The sequence below is a fragment of the Microsporum canis genome, genomic scaffold, assembly GCF_000151145.1.
Source record: "Microsporum canis CBS 113480 supercont1.6 genomic scaffold, whole genome shotgun sequence".
Lineage (NCBI taxonomy): Eukaryota > Fungi > Ascomycota > Eurotiomycetes > Onygenales > Arthrodermataceae > Microsporum > Microsporum canis.
Window position 1 is genome coordinate 2,398,147 of NW_003299164.1, and position 19,227 is coordinate 2,417,373.

At 46.1% G+C, this 19,227-nt stretch overlaps 10 protein-coding genes across 10 annotated transcripts in view; 4 read left to right on the forward strand and 6 right to left on the reverse strand.

The window, feature by feature from the left end:
* MCYG_07023 (geranylgeranyl pyrophosphate synthetase) overlaps positions 1-1,091 on the forward strand; it is a gene marked incomplete at both ends in the record, with an annotated part of 1,264 nt that extends 173 nt beyond the window's left edge. Inside the window, 3 exons of the mRNA XM_002845013.1 lie at positions 42-160; positions 236-562; positions 644-1,091. Of these exons, the coding sequence (XP_002845059.1) occupies positions 42-160; positions 236-562; positions 644-1,091 (894 nt within the window). The remainder of the gene's footprint in view (positions 1-41; positions 161-235; positions 563-643) is intronic.
* A 380-nt stretch (positions 1,092-1,471) lies between these two features.
* Positions 1,472-2,450, reverse strand: MCYG_07024 (smr domain-containing protein; the record flags this gene model as incomplete). The annotated part of the gene is made up of 4 exons (XM_002845014.1): positions 1,472-1,853; positions 1,914-2,164; positions 2,243-2,343; positions 2,423-2,450. The coding sequence occupies 4 exons, from the start codon at positions 2,448-2,450 to the stop codon at positions 1,472-1,474; spliced, it is 762 nt and encodes a 253-aa protein (XP_002845060.1).
* Positions 2,451-4,005: 1,555 nt separating this feature from the next.
* MCYG_07025 (conserved hypothetical protein) lies at positions 4,006-4,896 on the forward strand (the record flags this gene model as incomplete). Its single annotated transcript, XM_002845015.1, has 1 exon — positions 4,006-4,896. One exon carries the CDS (start codon positions 4,006-4,008, stop codon positions 4,894-4,896), a length of 891 nt encoding a protein of 296 aa, XP_002845061.1.
* Positions 4,897-5,191: 295 nt separating this feature from the next.
* MCYG_07026 (conserved hypothetical protein) lies at positions 5,192-6,765 on the reverse strand (the record flags this gene model as incomplete). Its single annotated transcript, XM_002845016.1, has 2 exons — positions 5,192-6,470; positions 6,527-6,765. The coding sequence occupies 2 exons, from the start codon at positions 6,763-6,765 to the stop codon at positions 5,192-5,194; spliced, it is 1,518 nt and encodes a 505-aa protein (XP_002845062.1).
* A 904-nt stretch (positions 6,766-7,669) lies between these two features.
* MCYG_07027 (pre-rRNA-processing protein ipi1) lies at positions 7,670-8,832 on the reverse strand (the record flags this gene model as incomplete). The annotated part of the gene is made up of 3 exons (XM_002845017.1): positions 7,670-8,574; positions 8,646-8,718; positions 8,785-8,832. 3 exons carry the CDS (start codon positions 8,830-8,832, stop codon positions 7,670-7,672), a joined length of 1,026 nt encoding a protein of 341 aa, XP_002845063.1.
* Positions 8,833-9,160: 328 nt separating this feature from the next.
* Positions 9,161-9,862, forward strand: MCYG_07028 (conserved hypothetical protein; the record flags this gene model as incomplete). Its single annotated transcript, XM_002845018.1, has 2 exons — positions 9,161-9,178; positions 9,233-9,862. 2 exons carry the CDS (start codon positions 9,161-9,163, stop codon positions 9,860-9,862), a joined length of 648 nt encoding a protein of 215 aa, XP_002845064.1.
* Positions 9,863-10,213: 351 nt separating this feature from the next.
* MCYG_07029 (uncharacterized protein) lies at positions 10,214-10,856 on the reverse strand (the record flags this gene model as incomplete). Its single annotated transcript, XM_002845019.1, has 3 exons — positions 10,214-10,419; positions 10,538-10,593; positions 10,789-10,856. 3 exons carry the CDS (start codon positions 10,854-10,856, stop codon positions 10,214-10,216), a joined length of 330 nt encoding a protein of 109 aa, XP_002845065.1.
* A 1,777-nt stretch (positions 10,857-12,633) lies between these two features.
* Positions 12,634-13,246, forward strand: MCYG_07030 (uncharacterized protein; the record flags this gene model as incomplete). Its single annotated transcript, XM_002845020.1, has 4 exons — positions 12,634-12,729; positions 12,809-12,894; positions 12,963-13,019; positions 13,087-13,246. The coding sequence occupies 4 exons, from the start codon at positions 12,634-12,636 to the stop codon at positions 13,244-13,246; spliced, it is 399 nt and encodes a 132-aa protein (XP_002845066.1).
* Positions 13,247-13,810: 564 nt separating this feature from the next.
* Positions 13,811-15,688, reverse strand: MCYG_07031 (amino acid transporter; the record flags this gene model as incomplete). The annotated part of the gene is made up of 9 exons (XM_002845021.1): positions 13,811-13,900; positions 13,968-14,083; positions 14,155-14,380; positions 14,442-14,656; positions 14,718-14,858; positions 14,909-15,240; positions 15,310-15,382; positions 15,444-15,466; positions 15,513-15,688. The coding sequence occupies 9 exons, from the start codon at positions 15,686-15,688 to the stop codon at positions 13,811-13,813; spliced, it is 1,392 nt and encodes a 463-aa protein (XP_002845067.1).
* A 1,493-nt stretch (positions 15,689-17,181) lies between these two features.
* Positions 17,182-19,103, reverse strand: MCYG_07032 (tubulin gamma chain; the record flags this gene model as incomplete). The annotated part of the gene is made up of 8 exons (XM_002845022.1): positions 17,182-17,859; positions 17,936-18,022; positions 18,080-18,283; positions 18,335-18,517; positions 18,585-18,638; positions 18,706-18,818; positions 18,987-19,027; positions 19,096-19,103. The coding sequence occupies 8 exons, from the start codon at positions 19,101-19,103 to the stop codon at positions 17,182-17,184; spliced, it is 1,368 nt and encodes a 455-aa protein (XP_002845068.1).
* Between the last annotated feature and the right edge of the window lie 124 nt (positions 19,104-19,227).

The following is a 19,227-nucleotide window of genomic DNA, read 5'->3' on the forward strand; positions in this document are numbered from 1 at the left end:
AGAATATCGTGCTGGGGCCGTATAATTATATGGTCCATCAGCCCGGTAAGGACATACGAGGACAGATGATCGCAGCATATAATCGATGGCTGCAGGTGCCGGAGGAAAGCCTCGCCATCGTTACCAAAGTTGTGGTGATGTTGCATACTGCTTCGTTGCTGTAAGCTGTCTTCGCCGCAGAGTCACCATAGAACATTCGAAAAAAAAGTAACATCCCACTAATGTATCTTCCCAGGGTTGATGATGTTGAAGACTCATCGCATCTTCGCAGAGGAGCCCCAGTGGCACACAACATCTTCGGCGTCCCGCAGACCATCAACTCTGCAAACTATGTATATTTTCTGGCTTTGGAAGAGATCCAGAAACTAAACAACCCCGAGGCCATCAATATCTTCATCAAGGAACTTATGAATCTGCACCGAGGCCAAGGCATGGACTTGTACTGGAGAGATACCCTGACCTGTCCCACTGAAGAAGACTATCTGGAAATGGTCGGCAATAAGACCGGCGGCCTCTTCAGACTGGCAATCAAACTTATGCAGACAGAAAGCAATGTTCCCATGTATGTATGACACCAATCCCCCCCTTTCCCTACTTCCCTTTCAAATAATGAAGCGCTAACTGTACTAAATGAATGTTAAAGAGACTGTGTACCCCTAGTTGACCTGATGGGACTGATGTTCCAGGTCTGTGATGACTATCTCAACCTCTCCAACCCAACTTATAGCAAGAACAAGGGGTTATGTGAAGACTTGACAGAAGGAAAATTCTCCTTCCCTGTCATTCATAGTATTCGAGCACAGCCGGAAAACCGCCAACTTATCAACATCCTAAAGCAGAAGACTAACGACAATGAAGTCAAACAGTATGCTGTGAGGTACATGAAGAGCACTGGCAGTTTCGAGTACACAAGAAAGGTCGCAATCGAACTACGTGACAAGGCCTTTACTTTGATCGATGAATTAGAACGCACTTTTGCCGTAATACCTGGACAGAGGGGAATAAATGGAGAGACGGGCAGTGGTAACTTGGTGCGAGCGATCCTTAATCGAATCATTGACCCTGTGTTGACAGACTATGGGGATAGTTGAGTGGATTTTGAAGGCTAGGCTAATTGGTTGATATTGATGATATGATGTCTGTTATCTAGTTATTATTATTTCTCCTTTGCTTTTCATTTTAGATAGCCCTTATGATAATATATACGTGCCCAAGCGATCGACTTGATGTTTTTGTTTAATTATGATGCAAATATTGACAATAAGAATATCTAATAAATACGTTCATAACTTCTATCTAAGGCTAGGTCTGTATCATGCAACAGTGTATATAGCGGTAGATCTGAAAACGGTAATAGTCATCCGTTCTGTGACGATTGATCATGGTACCAATCGCCGGTGTCGTAAAAGCATTCCAGCAAAAAATCTCACACATCTAAGTAAAAAAAAGATAAGATCCACCCCATAAACATCTACATAACAATACAGCAAGCCTTTTCAAGCTTCCTGAGAACGATAGGCAAGGCTTTCCGGGCAATCTTTTCGGCAGGAGTCTCTTGTTGGTGACCCTGCTGGTGTTGGGGCTGACCGTGTGGCTGACCGTGATGAGGCTGACCGTGATGAGGTTGGCCATGATGAGGTTGGCCGTGGGGAGGTTGGTTGTACTGACCATGGCCCTGGCCAGGGTGTGATGAATGCGGTGGCATGTTAGCAGGGCCACCGGTGAGGTTAACATATATCCGCCCGGCATTCTCCTCGGTGGCATATTGGAGTCCAAGGTCACGACAAACTTGCTCAACACGAGGCTTGATCTTCTGGACGTGGTTCGCGGAATGGTTCCCCTTGCCAACGATCCTATGGGCCATTCCATGTTAGTTTCCTTACCAGTTAATGGACGAATATATTCCAACATACACGTGAAGATGGTCCTGCCCATGCTGCCTCGCGTATTTGATGCGCTCTTCCAAAATATCCTCCGCTTCCTCGACGAATTGGCCGTGCAGGTCTATAGTATCCGCAGCAACACGACCTTCGGCGTTGTTCTCTCTAAAGATAAATTCCGAAGCTTGCTTGTTATATTGCTCCATCTTTCGGCCGTGCTCCTTGCCCTCCTCGGATAGCTCCTTGGCCCGTTGGCCATCACCATTCTCGTAGGCTTGACGGGACTATATGAGTAATAGGTAGTCAGGAGATTGGTCCTTGAATATCGATCGATGCGCTTGGAGAAAGATAGCTGATCGTACCCTGTCAAAACAAGAACCGCGAAGTCCAGCTTCGTGTCTGGCTAATCCTCGTAGCCGATCATACTCAGCCTCTGCATCTGTGTGCTGTTCATGGTTGAACGCTTCATTGCTCGGCCGTTAGCAACTGATTCGGTTTACGTTTCACTGGATGTGCGTCCACCGAAGGGAGTTAGAACTCACCGCGCGCGCCAAGAAAGGAGGCAGACATGGCTGTGAAGCGATCTATTGGCAGGATGCTAATGTATATGGGTTTGCGATCCTAATTAACAGAAGTCCGCCGTAGGTATTGGTCGTAGGCTGCTTGTCGCTGCTGAATGTCGAGAATTCGAGGTTTTGTCGCAGCGAAACTCTTGGGCCAGGCGCAAACTTAAAATTCTCGTGGACCATAAATAACAAAACTTCAGTTGAACTTTGAAATCGATTAGAATACTTGATAAAACGATGGACGTGTGCAACTAGCAGTCTACTTCACCCACAAAATATGTTGTCGTCCTACCGTATGCTCTCCGGTTCTAAGGGTAATCTGATAAGGTACATTCACCAGGACACATCAATTCCTTATAACTGAGCGAGTGACGGTAATATACTGATGGAAACGAGCACTACGACCAGCCATAACAAGCATTCTCCAGATTGAATCCTTGATTGATACCGCCAAGTTAGCAATCTACTGAGGAATCTGCTGACGTTCACAAACCTATCCCCTCGGGCTGTGCTATAAATTATGGGCATGTCCCATCAGGAGTATCTCCTAGAAACTCCTCTCCAGCCACCGACGTATACCTTCAACCCATGTCTACCGTTTCGGTAACCTGGGCAGACGCAGACCCGCCAGGGCATCCATGCGGTCCTGTTAAACGTTTGATAGTCGTCATAAATAGTCTAATAGAGAGATCTTCCTCTTTAACACAGTTCGTAACATACAACAGCAGAGTGCCATTCAAAGCCCCGATATTGAGCTCATTCGGCAGGGGCCTCACGGCTCAGGTCAGGCCCTCTAGAGTGACGAAGGACGGAGCTAATATGGCGGTATGATGGATATGACCTGCCCGGGGAGCTTTGCGAGCGTTTCTGCTGTCTTCATTGTTCTTTCGGGTGTTGTAGTGGGAGCTAAGCAGGGAACTGAGGTGAAGGCTGTACCCTCGCTTGCGGGGCGAGCCGACAAAGACCGGCTTGATATGTGGCCTGTAGATAAAATGAATGTAACTTGGTCATGCTGTTTGCTCTTGTGATTACCCCCATTGAAAAGTCAGTTATCTGCATCAACTAGTTGGTTCAGAGAAACTTGGAAAGTGTTAAATTGCCTCCAGTGCCTTGGTCTATCGGCAAACTCCGCGGGTTTATTCGCCATATATACTCCGTAGCCTCTATCATCTTGCTGAACCGCTGGGTTTGCCCTGTCTTTGTCTTCGTTTCTCGATTATAGAAAGGCGGAAGAAAGGAAGAAACTGAGGCAAAGGAAAGTTAAGGCTTGGCTCTTGGCGGTTCTTGGCACATGAAGTCATGTGGCATGATCTTATCTGATCTTTTCGCATCTTATCTTAATCTGATAATCGCCGGGATTCTCCCCCTTCTTCAAACTTCACTTCTTCCTTCTTCTGTTTCACCTTCTTCCTTCTTAGCAAACACATATTAATGAGTATTCGACTCCCGAGAGGGAGATCTACTTTCTTTTCTTAACACCGGCCCTCTCCTATCGTCTTCTGTCCGACCTTACATTACCTCTGTTTACATCATCACCTTCGGAGTACGGGGCCAACAAGATGTCGTTTGTTGCCTTAATTCTACTCTTAAGTTTTCTGGCCTCTGCATCTCCAGTTGGCGTTAGGCCAGGCTTCAGAGATGAGATGATCGAGGTACGGGAACAGACACGCGTTGGCTTCTTCAAAGGAGACGCCTTCTACTCTCCACCTTTTGCTCCCCCTCGCCGAGGGAGCCAGAATAAGGCACACAAAGAAGATGAAGAGTCCGCGTCCGTATCCGATATGGCCTTCCCAGACTGGGCCACATCTCACCTTCTAGCACGGCGTCTGCTTGCTGTCTCCTCCACGGCCGTTCTCTCCACCGGTTTCCCAAAAGGTTATAAAGATCATACTCTAGAGGGAGTGCCAATCGGTTTGCCTGACTACATTGCTGACTGCTCTGCACACGATAACAACGTCGCTTTGACAAAGATTCTCGGACGAGGAAACCCTCTTTTACTTGCGCTGGATATTGGTACAACGTTTAAGAATGTCAAGGCTGGCTCCAATATTTCTTTGTCAATAGACTGGTGGCATCACTCCCATGTTCCTGGGAAAGGAAAAGATCCTCTAGATGGTGTCCCGGCTTCTCTTCCTCGTCTGTCTCTTCTCGGCCATCTGGAAGAAATCCCTCTTACCTCTCTATCGGATGAGGACCAACAGGCTATTGAACAGTGTTTCCTAACTAGCCATCCAGATTCAAAGTACTGGCTTCCAGGGTCTCCTGATTCACCGCACAGCGGGTACTGGGCACGATTTATTGTGGAGAAAGGATTTTGGGTAGGCGGGTTTGGTGATAGGGCGAGGATTGGCTGGCTTGATATGGATATTTGGAAAGCTATAAAGGAGAATAGCAATGATGGAAAGAAAGGCTGGGCTGACATCAGACTACCGGGCGAGGGAGAAGTATAGTTATTTCTGTACACCTTACCATACCCTATATTCTCATAGCTTCTTCCTTTACGGCATACTTTTCTGGAATACCTAGATTACTTTCACTATTACATTGAATGGAAGACGTCTCGGAGTAAAATAGGCAATGTTCAAGGAAACAGCTGTCTCTTCGGCATTAGTATCTAAGCCTAATCTCCGAGAAGATAACGAAAGTATGCAAAGAAAAAGAGGGGAAGGCCAATTCATGTTCACAATCTTCTGAAGTCATGATAGAGAATGAAGAAAAACGTTGGGGATATAAAACAAATCCCCTTCACCTCACAGGCCGGTGCCACGTAAGTGCTTCCCAATAGCGACCACACTCACGAGCCCATAGCCCAGATAGCTCATTCAATAAACTAGCAGTGGCGTCCTTCCAGGTTTTCTCGATTGGGACACCTAGTCTGCGCCGCCGCTCGTTATCCCTACTCTCTGATATCATTTCTCGATTATGGTTATACAATTGTACAATTTCGAAGCGGTGGCCGGCCCATATACCTCGGTGTATCGGTTTCTTGTCGTCGACTTGAAGTCCCGCTGGAGGTTTGCTGGACCAACATGTCCGCAGGAGAATCAGATCTCCAAGGCCAAAACAGGCTTTCTGGTGGCGTTGTCCATATGGCTCGTCTAGTAGGGCATACTCTTTGGTTGTGAGGTTTCTGAGCACCCAGTGGGCATCTGTTGGATAAAAGTCACTTGGGGATGGGCAGAGTAGATCAATCATTTCACTTATAACGGTAACTGGCAGTGTGTAAAACTCATCGTTGAACCCTTCCGAATGAAGAAACCCGCAATCTAACGGAGAAGGAACAGAAAGAGGGAAAACAGGGCCGCATTCACGTAAATACTCGAGCAGAGTCGGGTGCTCAGTGTCGATGAGTTTGTCTAGCTCGGGGGCAAAGATATATTGAAGATGAGGGTCCTTGAACACGGCTGGAGGAAAGTCATCTTGTTCAATCACGTCTCCAAGGCATAAAATACTCTCTCCCGCCCATTTCCCCAAGTTTCTAGTAGTAATCAACCTGAGGTGGTTTGCGAGCAGCCTAAGAAAATACCGTGATGTAAGGCCAAGGTGGATTATGTCTAACAAATCAAGCTTGTCGATAATTCCCCTGTGTATCTCGGCGGGGAGATAAATGAGTTGAGGTTTGTATTTTTCAGAGTTGTTCGGCGAGGATGGCTGGAGGCTCGGGGTATCTTCGTCACTAGACCTTGAGAGTTTCAAAGGCCTTTCATCATTAGAACTATCGTCATTGAGGCTTTCTTCGTCTCTCTTGCGTTTTGAATTTTGGCCCTTAGCTATAGAAAAGGTATCCACAGCAGCTAGTTGAATCGTTTCCCGCGGAAGGAGTTCTCCATCACGCAGTTGTCCAAGCATATTTGACACTGTGTTTGGGCTTGCTTCGAGCCGTCCATCCAGGGCCATCGATGCTTGGCCTACAGGCGAGGCCGGTTGTGTCCAAACATGTGACGTAGCTGATAGCTCTGACAAATTCGGAGAAGACGATGCTGAAGGTACCTTCGGCTCAGTGGCTTCCATAAAGGCATCTGACCTAGCTCGCGAGATATCAATAACATAACTGGTAAAATAATACATCAAGGCACCTACAGTGGATGTATCTCGGGAACGGCGACCTTACACATAAGATCATCAGCGGACCTATTGAGAAGCAGTCTCCTAAGCCTATAGGGACCACAAAGCCTCTCAGCAGTGGATAGGCAAATGACATAAAACCACACCTTGACCGGCAATTCCACTGGCAACGGCTCATCTAGCAATGCCTCAACCGACACAATCGGAGCTCGCTTAATCGGGAGAAAGGGTTTCTTGAACACAGGGTCGTCCATAGTGGATAAGGGGGGTAAGAAATACTTGTTACAGAACTGCTGAAATTTGGATATCGTATGATATGGATATAGGTGGAAAGATAGAGAAAAAGCCTGGTCTTTAACGGGAAATCTGTTGTAGTCACAGTCGAGTCAAGCTGTGAAGTAGGAAGGAAAAAATATGCAAAAAGCTCTGTTCGTGGTTTCCCAGCAACATAGCCGTAGCACAGAGTAGGAGCTATAGAGGTCGGTAGTGTAAGAAACTTCTGACGTTTAGGGGGAAAAGCCTTCAGTTCACTTACCCAGAGGTTATGGCCACCTGAAGTGTGAATAAGGGTAATGTATCTAGAAGTCCTGCTCTTCATCTAGCGAGATGATACTCTATATATCACCTCCGTTCTTTCTTTGTTGATAGTTGAGTAAACTAATAAACTGAGGTGAAGGGTTTGTTAGAGGGAGTGAGGAACAACTCTCAATATTGAATATTGCCGGTGAAGCAAATGAGATATTGAAGCATAGAATTGTTTATATAGGAGTATAGTATTTCTGACAGTGCTCTGTCAAGATAAAGAGTAAGACATATTGTGTTAGGGTATTCTCGAATTGAGAAGTAATAGTCCCTATTTCATTCATGCTGCATGAGATGGTATAAAATCTCGAACATATATGTCCTTCTACTTTTGGCCGGGATAGGAAGCCAATAGAGATGGCTTTCCTTTACGTCCGGATAAGAGACTTGACGGCGAAAGTGTACCAAACTCCATTCCCGAAGGCTTGTTGGGTTGGCTTGCTTTTATCCTTGAGAGAAAGAAGGCCAGGCTGGTTAATATTTTCCCCCCTTTGAGAAGCATCCAGGTAAACTGGGCAATCCATACGTAGGGCTGCGAAACCGAATGATGGATCGCAGAGTTACCATGATCGATTCTCACAGATTAGAAGACATATTGCATTCCCGGAGTACTTTTCTAACGCCAGCAGAGACACGACCGATTTCACCCCCGTCTTGTCGGGCAGCGTCAATACCTCTTTCAACAGGGTGTTGAAAGAGTTCGGTGAAGACCCTCAGTCGATCTTCACGAGATTCATACATGTCTCCCTCTTCGCTTTTGACGCTGCCAAATAAGTCGAGATACGCGAATGGGGATGCTTTAGTCGGGAGGATGTGATATTGGATATGTCGGAGTGGAAATAATGCCCGGGCATCATTTACTCCTTGTCCCTCTTCGGATAAACTCTGGCCTGGTCGACCGATCCCTGCATGTAGGAACTCAGCAAATACTTGTAGAACCCTCACCATTAACTTTCCTTCGCTGCCGGATTTCCCAAATGAAGTTCTATTAGATGTCCACTTTGTCGAAGCTTCAGTATGCCATCCCAACAGCGAGAGAAAGCAGTTCAAGGTTTTAATCCAACCCCCCGCGGCAGACACCAGTTCCTGGCCAGCAATAGACAGTAACCAGGATAGCATTTCGACTGATGATAGTCTAATATCCGCAGCCAAATGTGTCATTCCAGCTCGAAGGTAAGGTAAGAATGCTGGCGCATGGCCTTCCAGGTCAGGTTGAGGGAGAACCTTCAACAGTTTGAGTAGCTGAGTCCGCACTCCATTATTGCCATCCAGAATTAAGGGGAATAGTAGTGGCAGTATAACTCCGACTGGCCGTGGAAGTGGAGAATCAACTGGTCGCGATGCAACAGCGGTGGTGAGGTGAGATAAGGACTCTTTACGTTGGCTATCTGTCTTGGAGCCTAACAGAGATAGCGAATGGGTGAACTGCGAGGACTCTGACGGGGCGGTGGTCGAAAGCGACTGTTGGTTTAATACGATTGCTGGGTATCCCACGAAGTCAGCTCTGCCAATCCGTCTAGTCTAATAAGGCCAGCGCTCTAAGCGAGCTTACATTTCGATTTAAAGCTGGTATTTGTGAAGTTCGAAGGGGCAGCCTTCTTCTTTCCAACCTTAAGCTTCGTTTTCTACAGTTTATTAGTTATGTGGGCGTTGTAGAATATCTCATTTATCTCTATAGCAATTGCACACACCTGGAAATCCTTCTTCTTTTCGTTTTTCTTTTTTTGGCTGGAGCCCATTGCTGCCCGACTGATGCAAGTCGAGCGATTAAAATCGGTTTAATAGCCAGAATACATCAGCATCAGAGGGGAAACGACTGTAATAAATGGTCCTCTTGTACTCAAAGGTGGTAGCTGGAATAAAATACTTCATCTTCTTTGACGTCCAAAAGAACTTTTTAACTATAACTGTGCTTAGTCAGCACCACAGCTTTCAAATAGTTAAGGAGTAACTCAAGATCTCAAGACGGATTACAAGGAGTTTCTAATTCAGCTTTCACAACATCGACGCTCTGCCTTTTCGGAGATCTACTGAGGGAAAAACCGAGCTCTGGCTAGGATACTAGAAATGATGGAACGAAACCCGGTTCGTTGGTACTGCTCTCATTTCTTGTCCACCAAGCTAACAAGTTATTTAAAGCTGCCAGAAATTCCCCAGCATGTAGTTGCTCAATTGTCACATCTCACATCGAGGCCTGGTGTACAATCAACGTTGATACTATCGCGCAAAGACGGCTCGATAATACAGACAACTGGTCTACTTGCTACGTCGAGTCCGGCAGATGGCACATCTTCGAGTTCAGCACCTTCAGCAGAGCCAGCAACACCTTCCTCAACAATAGACCTAGACGACAGGCGCTCAGAGACGGCCAGTAGCCCGGTGGTCATACAACCTCCGACACAGCCCACGCCATACAAACCTAGCCCGGCAGAGACCCTCGCCGTACACATCCATGCATTCGTCTGTTCTGCATCATCCCTAAGCACTGCACTATCTTCACCATTGGACAGTGAAGATGACCATGGAGCAGAGAGTGGGAATGGGAACAGCCTCAATAAAGACGGTGACACGGCTGGTAGTAATCCGTTCGAGGACCAGGCATTGTCCGAACGTGAGGAAGATGATGAACTAAAGCTTCTACGGCTAAGGACGAAAATCCACGAAATAATCATAATACCAGACCGCAAGTACCTTCTCTGTGTTGTACATGATGTCTCAGCTACTGCTGGTGGGGCCGGAGGACGAGGTCTAGCACATGCGAGACAGTGAATGGGAAGAATTAGAATATGTCGTACTCGATATGTCGCTGACTGCTTTGCTTTTTGAGATGCTCGCCAGCTTCTACATGAATACTGAAGTACCACTGTGACATAGGACGCGTGGTAGCCTTGATACCCTGAGTGAATGTTCAATTTGAAATTATCGATGTTACTATCCATGATCCCTCCATATTCACTAAACCATTCTGTGTTTTTTGATCCAGGCAATGCCCACCTATCCAATTCGATACCATGAGACAGCCGGCTCGCCTAGTTACACAGGATTGTTTTTTTTTAAAAAAAAAACATAAGGACATTTAGTCCATCATTTATTTGGCTACGGATGCCAGTGGGTTAGCAGTCATTCTAAGAAACAATATCTGATAAAGGGGCTAAATAAAAACCAGAACCGGATTCGGTGGGAGAACGAACCGCCTGGTACACTACCTGTGACGTTGGATGCGGCATCCTTGACAGACTGGGCAGCCTCCTGGCCCTTCTGCTTAAACTCATCGACCTTGCTCTGGCCTTGATCAGTGAACTTTTTGGCTGTGTTCTTGGCGTCACCTAGCGTGAGATTGTTCCCATTAGCTTGCATGTTTGGCAAAGGGACGAGGGACGGATATTCCGCTTTGGCCTGGTTGAGTCTTGGGTATCTGGGAGAAAAGGTATCGTCTTCTCTTACCGGGCTGCTGGGCACCCTTCATCTGGTCCGGGATCTTGTCCATAATGCCTGGTTTTCTATAGTTCAGCTGTTCAGCTTCTAGACATGGCATCAGCTCTCTTCTACTCTCCGCTCAGTTCTAAAAACCCCTTCACATTCAACGCACCGTAAAAAAATAATAACCTGTAGCCTGTCGTACTTTGTCTTTTCCCTTGTGCTGGAGTGTAGTTGTATGCTCTTGATATGCTTCCAAGAGGGTGGGGGAACTTCACTTCTTCTCTCTTTTAACTACTTGAGCCTCGCTGATCCACGTGACCGCTGAGTTTTGGCCAAACGTCATGGCCGCCTCTAACAACACTCTATTTGTTCTTCATCTCTACGTTATTATCTAGATCTACCATCTTGTACATCATATCCTTTGCATCTCAAACAGTTTATTTCTTCTTTTCTCAGGTGGAGAGCACTTCAGGCTCTAGGCTACTGTGACGAAACTCTTCTACTCTATCGGACGGACTAAGAGACTTGCATCGGATGAGTACATTCTAATGTACTCTTATCATTGCCACTTTTTGAAGGCGAACATGTTCTTCGAGTTTAACACAGCCTAGACAATTCTATGACTTCAGTTTTTGTCCCTTGCTTTATGATTTAACGATTATTCTCTCAGGATAAACGTTCATCCCCCTGCATGCCCGTTGGGTGTGGTACGACATTACCTTCAGGCGAAGACTATTAAAATACTCTTTAACGAGAAACTTGTTAAATTATCCGGACAAGTTAGCTATTCTCCTTGGTATCTCTAGTAATAGGCATCTCGCCTCCGCTAAACTCTTTTCCTTGAGGCCATTTGATACCAATGCTTAGGAGCTATGCCCCAGAGAAATACCACCGTCACAACACATCAATAGATGCCAGTTACTATTTTATTGAATTCAATAAATCTGCACGTCTAACTGATCCCTGATATTAAGGCGCAGTCCAAGCCGCCAAGTCAGTCGAGATGTACGCGATATTCAATTTGGGGGCAAAATAAAATAGCTAGTCTTTTATGGCACCCGTTATAATATGCCGAGCAACGAGCATAAATCCAACATGATGTCACTTTTTAATTGGGCCAGCCAGGATTCTAATCCAGTGGCAATATTGCAACGGCAACTAGGTATGTTCTTCGGCATTAATCGACAGGTACTCTCAACTAGCTCCGGGTCGGACAACTTGGTAGTCACGTTACTCAATGTCTTGACTGCATGTCAACATTGTAGCCCCTTTTATGAACGCATAAACAGTATATCGGCTGTTTATATATCCTCTAAACTGCTATGCAGATTTATGTTTCAATACAGATACGTGTTTGTATTCAAACACTACATACCTACAAGCCGTTTCCAGGCATCAAGCCTGGGATTGTTTTATGGGGAGCGCTAATTTTAACGATATATCTGGGGATAACTAAGCTTAGTCTTCTTCCTAGCCTGCCGATACGAACTTCAGCCTACAATATAGGAATGGTCGTATCAAATGGCTATTTGTTTAACAGAAATCTGAGTCAATACTACTATACCACTAGTGAGCGGCTGGGTGATAACTCTGTACTCTGATTAAAATCATGGACTGCGTATCGAGATATGCTTAAGAAACCATAAAAAGGGGTGGATGGACTTTTTGAGGACATGGTCGTTAAATCTCGAGTAACCAGCTTCGATACTCTACTCTTTAACTTGAAGGACGCACACGCCTATATTTCTAAAGCGCCAATTATCATTTTTTTCACGCCAGAATGCCGTGAAACGTCATTCCGAAATACAGTGCTTGGGGTAGAGCTACCTCCTACCCTGTGTGAATTACAACACCCAAAAACAGGAGGGAAATGCTGATATTGTGATGTTAGTGGCGGAGCTGATACTATCACAGTTCCACGAGATAATTGAGACGGTTAACTGAGAACCCCTTTTCCATCGATAAAGAGTCCCAGGAGACAATATAAATACTATGTCTTTTGCCTCCTCCTCTTTTAATCTCAGAAATCAAGGTCAACTTGGGTTAGCAGGAGTCGACATCATATAGCCAGCTTTGTTCAAATATCATTTGCACATTACTCCCCGCCTAACTATACCAAAATGTTCTTCTCCCGCCTCTTTGCTCTTGCGGTAGCGACGAATGTCGCCCTCATCAGCGCCGGTCCCACTCCTAGCAGCGATACTTGCAACATCAATGTAAGACTTGGCCCCGAAGCATAATTGACTAGGATATCATCCCGGTACTGGAAGATACGTACTAACGGTTGTTCATCAGGCATCCATCTGGAGTTTAACTGGATTCAATGGCCGCCGCAAGGAACTCCCAATTGATTCCGAATGCAACCCTCTAGCTGATCCGTTGTAAGCCCTGCTTTTACCAATTTCTCCAAGAAATGTGATCATATTGCTAATTTCGACTGCTAATCTAGCGTTACCTCCGTCGGGTCCGCCAAGTTGCCGCATGGTGCCCTGTGCCAGTTTTATTCGTATGATTTCCCCATCTCCCCTGCCCTCGATAATTTCGTTGCATTTCAGTTTATAACAATGGCTCAGGGACGCAAACTGTGAGACCAGCACTTCTATTGTCTCATCCCGCAGCATTCCAGATGCTTTCAAACACAACGGCCGTCAAACCAAGAGCATCAAATGCCTTTACATTAATGACCAAGCCGAGCCGTCTACTGAGCAGAAGGGAGAAAGTGAGAGTGGCTAGATAGTTAGCACTCTCTTGCGCAGAAATTGCGAGGAATTGTTGACGGAATAGGCCCAGGAAGGGCCTAGAAGACATATAATGCAACCTTGCTATATTCCTTTTCTTATATCTTTGCCTTGTGTTGCAGATGTAACCACCCAGTCACTCGCTTATGGACTTCGTTCCCTATAGTTATCTATATTAATACTGATTCAGTTACCAGTGCTTAAAACCAACTGCCACAATATTTGTACTTGATAATGGCTTGTTGGAAGGGTCAGTGTTAAATAGGTGGAGAGCTAGACTTTAACACGCATGGGTCAGGGAGCTATATGGGCCTCATTGAATTGAATTTCTTAGAAAAATTTCATCATTTGAGGATTGTTTTCTTAACAAACCGTATCATAGTATCTGTACATCAAAAGTTGAATATAAAAATAATGCCCACTCCGGACTCGCTAGAAAACGAATTGCAGTCAATAGGTGAATCCAAGCACCCTAACAGACGATCTAAAATCTAAACGATTTTCCAGAAAGAATTCATCAAATGGTATAGTAAGAATTTTGAGATTCTCATGGCCCTTTCTAATATTCCACATTGCTTGCACACGAGAAACTGGTGCCGGCTGGGCTGTCGTGGAGCGCTTTGCCGGAGACATATAGTCCAAGGCCACACTAATATATAAGTTAGCAGTGAGCTCTAGGTAGAGATGCATGATTGGTAGTGCGGATTAACACATACAATTGCGGCACCAGCAATGAATACGAATGAGTTAAGGAACGTGAGGAAGATCTTGCGAGGCGAGGAGAAGTATTGCCCCTTGTTAATGAATAGCCAGAATAAACCGCTAAGACCATCTGTTGCATCCGTTAGCCAATCATTACAATATGGAGGAGTCGAGTTAATCTGTTTTTATGGGTAAACTTACAAGTAAACCAGCTCGCGAAGAGAGCAGTGATCAAGCTGAGAAGGTTATTGAAAACAGGGATAGCTTCAGCGATAATCCAAGCGATAACCCACAGGATGACGGTGATAACGACCCAGGTTCCTACGGAGGTGAAGGTTCGCTGCGACATCTTGTTGGTTCCACGGAAAATTCGGACATATAAATACTTGCTAGCAACGTGACCGTTGATGACACCAGCAATAACAATCTATAAAAACTTTAAGTCAGTAATTATATTAACATGTAGAAAGTTCAAAGTTGAGCCATACCGTTGGCATGGCGACTCCGTAGGCAACTTTTCGCAGGATCGGCCCGGTGGAGCCGAGAGCTGGCGAAGCGACATCCTTTCCACCATAAACGTAAATTACAATGGCAGAGACGGTATAGAGGGTGGTGTTGCTGCCTTGAAGGAGGAAAAGAGCCTTGGGGTAGCCGGCAGGTTCCTTCAACTCAGAAATGAAACCGAAGAATGCCACATGACCGGCTGTTTATTATTAGCTTGTTTAGAATGATGGGTAGTATTCTTAGAATGATTTAAGACGTACCATAGGCAAAAACAATGTTGCTAACAGCCAAAAAGCCGTGGTAGAGATCAGTTTTCACAGTGACTTCAACCGCCTTTCCTGGGTGCTGAATGCCAATTCCAATCATGGTGACAAATACGGCAGCAAGGATACTAATGAAAGCTGGGGGGTAGTTAATAAACTGATAATTCAGAAGAAAACGAGACACTTACATGATATTGACAACCAGGAAACGTTCTTCAGTGTTCGTGGAAGCGCCAGGAGTAGAGAAACGATCATTCCGACAACACCAAATACGATACTGCACGTTCCATGCTCGGTGAGAGTATTCATCATGACAATGAACGTTAGGATATGGCTCCCCATGATAAAAACCAAGAACAACAGTTGGGCTCCTCCTAGGATTTCACGTCCAATAGGACCCATGAGCACCTCCCCAGCATCTGCCATGTTGTGTACATGGGGGTATTTCATCTTAAACTGGCCAATAACAAATCCGGTATATGTGGCAAGGCCTCCTAGGCCTACTATAATAATTACGGCACTACACAATAGGAGAAACATTAGAACCCGTATGATAATTAGCAGCAGCTTTGTGTAGGGATGCGCTTACGGAACGATACCCAGTGCAGCAACTGCAGAGGGTAGTGAAAGGATTCCAAGAGATATCGTCTCCGCAATCATTACTTGAACCCGGCGTTAGTTCTGTACAAAGGACGGACATAACGCATCCGCAGGAGTACATACTCATTCCACATTGCCTATGTAGCCTGTTAATGATTGGACTCGCTTTGGGGCTGATGTAAAATGACTTACCACCACGTCATGACCTTGTATTTAACATCCGAAAATTCTTCGTCTCCAAAAGGGTCATTATTTTGGTAGGCCGGTAGATCTTTTGAGATTTCATTTTGCTCTTCGTCTATGTTATTGTTGCGGAGGGAGATGTCTTGATTGACCTTTGACTCCTCCGCCTTTTGTTCTGTCAACATGGCGACAGCTTAATATGCGTGGATGTTATTTTTTTTGTGTGTCTGTGTTTGAGGGGAGAGGCTAAATGACGAGTTAAGGAAAGAGAGAGGTGGTTTATACGGAAGGGGATGGATATTGGAGGATGACAAGAAACCACGACGAGCAAGCTCAGGAAGGCATATATTGTTATATGGATGAGCAAGTCGAAATGGAATATCTCAACAATTGAATCATCGAGCGTTCAACAAGCGGCGACAGCTTAACCTTTAAACCAAAACTTCTCTAAAGTTTGGGAAATTTCGGTTCCCCGGTCCTCCGTTCGCCACTCATAAGAAGTAAGGGAACAAGATAGTATCAGCCTAAAAAAGGGCGTCCACGGTTGGTTTGGGTAGCTCTCGCCGCGAACCTCATCCGAGCCCAGTTCCTAGGCAAAACCCACTGCTGAGAGTTTCCCAGTCCAGGATCATGTTGGGATTGGGTTCTTCTGTGATTACCTGATAATTCCAACTTCCCCGGACACCCCGGGTAGAGAGAATACACGAAGAAGGTATGATCAGCCGTGTAGGCCAATAGCCATGCCGGGCAAACGGCTGACCATGCTCAGAAGATCAGCCAAGTTCGCCTTTTAGAGCGGAATTATAGCAAAGGGCAACGATCTGCTCCGGACGCTGACGTCTTGGATGCAACCAGGACCAACGGCGACTGCACCACAGCTCCACCGTCGCCGTGGGGCGCTGCAACACCGATGCATCCTTCTCGAATATTTTATATATGTCAGAGGTGGGCCGGCTCCCCCAGGGGTGCTAAGTATATGTGTGTGTCTCCGCATAACACAACGTATATACCTGGAGTGAGTTGCACATATAACGTACATATATATATATATATGGATGTAGAAGTTCTGTCGAAGCTTCTATTTTCCTTTGCCGTAGAAATAAAGATGCCGCGGCTCGGAAGCGCATGCCGAGAACGGGAAGGCCAAGTTAAGCTTTTTTGCTTGGCTGACGAATTTCTGCATAAGGCGGAATTCTTGTTTTTTATAGAAAGAAAAAGAAGTTGTGGTGTTGTGCTGTTGGTGAAGATGAAGAAGCTGAAAGAAGAGGCTGTCCAGATACTGAGCGAGATGAGATGAGACTCCGTGGAGATGTGGATGGTTTGGGGAAGCTGAACGGGTCTTGACCAGGTCATCGCTGTTAGGCCGGCTGCTCAGTGGACACTCTTCCACGCCCAGAGCCAACCACTGCCAGCGCTGCCAGGTTGAGAGTGGAGGGCGCGCTGACTGATGGTGGACTCTAGATGCTGTCTGTTTTACCCCAAGTACCCATAATATGTCATACTATGTAATTGTTCCTTTCGTGCTGCTATTAAGTATGTATATACTCCACGACCCCATATCCCGGGGCTTAGCAGGCGTGTTTGAAATTGCCCAAGAAAAAGACAGGTGAAAGAGAAGATAGCATTTCCATTAGTTAAGATTTTCGATAATTTTGTTTGTTTTTGTTTTCTGTTTTATTTATCCCTCATCTCCATGATCTCCCTCTGCCCCTCCTCCTAGGTAGTCCGGTTTCTCCGCCGCTTCGTATTCAGCGACCAGATCCATCACGACCTCCCGCGCTTCATCAAACTCGCCCAGGCCGTCTGCAAAGGGGGTCTCCTTCTTGTACTGCTCGAGGAAGGCGTTGCGCTTCCGCAGACGGTCGTACTGGCTGACGATGCGCTTAAACAGCGTTGCCACAGACGTGTGGTTGGCCAGCATGAGGCCACTGACTCGATGCGTGTTCTGAAGGTAGGGCGATTTCTTAGGGATCGCTACCTGGATGCTAGCTGGGCCCCATGGGATGAAGGATGCCAGATGTCTCTCGCGGATGCGCAAAACTGATTTGTGCACGTCCGTTTGATCTGCCTCTCCCTGTATGATGTTAAGGATGCTGATATAGCAGCTGGATTTACCCGGTGTTATAGACATCATGCGGTTTTTGGGCTGGAGCAGTCTGCGCATCACGTCCAGCACCGTGGTCTTCCGTACTGTCTTGGCCTGCTCAACTTGATCGCCAGTGAATGGTGTGTATGATGTAATCAGGAAATGTGCGCGCGGAATAGGGATGAGAGATGCAATCACGCTAACGAGGTCGTTATGCATGTACCCTGGATACCGAAGGGTAGTTGTAGACGCGGACATTACAGTGGAAACCTGGCGCATGGGTTAGCAAGCGGAGATAATAACAATAAAAATGTTTCATGAGCATGTATGTCTAGGTGCCTCCTACAAGCTGGTTTGTCTGTTGGAAAGATGGTTCTTGCACATGGAGCCGATCCGCTGCTATCCTTGAAAGCGCTCCATTGTCTAGTACAACCTTTTGCATTGAATTGTCAGCAGACGAGTACATGTCTAAAGCGTTAATAAAACTTACCACTGAGTCTGCGTTTTGGGTTAATCGTCTCATGGTAAGAAGACTGTTGTAGGGGTTAACGACTACATCTGCTGCCTGCGTGTCAGGGAACACCGAATATGTCTGGATCAGCTTCTTCGGAAATCGGTCGTTCATCCGCTCGAGAATGTAGCTTCCTAGGCCAGAACCTGTTCCTCCAGCAATGGAGTGAAGAAGCATGAAACCCTGGTACAGTTAGCCATATTACTCAGACAAGTCGTAGCTCTCCCTATTTACCTCCAGTGAATCGCTGCCGTCTGCCTCTCGATCGATCATATCAAATATCTCCTCCTGTACGGTGTCGCCCGTAGCATATCCAGCAGCCCAATTGTTCCCCGCACCACTTCCATCTTTGCCTATAAAGAAGTTCTCTGGGTTGTAGATGTTGCTGTACGGGCCATTCTGGATCGCGCTGAGGACCTAGGTATCGGTTAGCCTAGTTCCCGCAGTATATACCCGGTGTCAATAATGCACAGTTGGAGCATACTCTAGGCTCAAGGTCGATTAATATTGCTCGCGGGATGTAGCGAGTGTCATCACTCTATGGGCCAGTTAGCAATGCCGTACGGAAAACATCGCAGCATTTCATCATCTAGCAGAGTTCATACCTGGTAAAAAAACACATCTTTGCGGTCTCCTCCCTCAGTTGCAAACTCTTCCAGATTCCCATCCTGGTTGATGCCATGCTCCAGGCAGAGTTGCTGCCAGAACTGCGTCCCAACTACGATTAACCCATGTTAGCCCTAGAACTCGCAAGCCTGCAGTCGCCGTAGCATCGTATAAAAGACATAACAGCTTCATATTTGCCATTCTGCTTGCTTTATCATGCTTCACGCCGCTGTCGACAGAAGGGGGGGAGATAAAGAGATATATGACGGCTTGAACGTACTGTTGTTGCCACACTGGCCAGCCTGTATGGTAATTATTTCCCTGAAAAGGCCATAAATTTCAGTATATTCATCATGATAATAAGAGATCCGGCGATTCAAAGTACTTACCTGGGCATTGCTGTCTCATTACATCGCTCTGCGGTTGTGGTTTTTCCCTGGAAACGCGACGCGCTGCGAGTTTCTTAACTATTAACTATTTAATTGGCAACAAAACATCGAACCGACAAGCTACAAGTTACG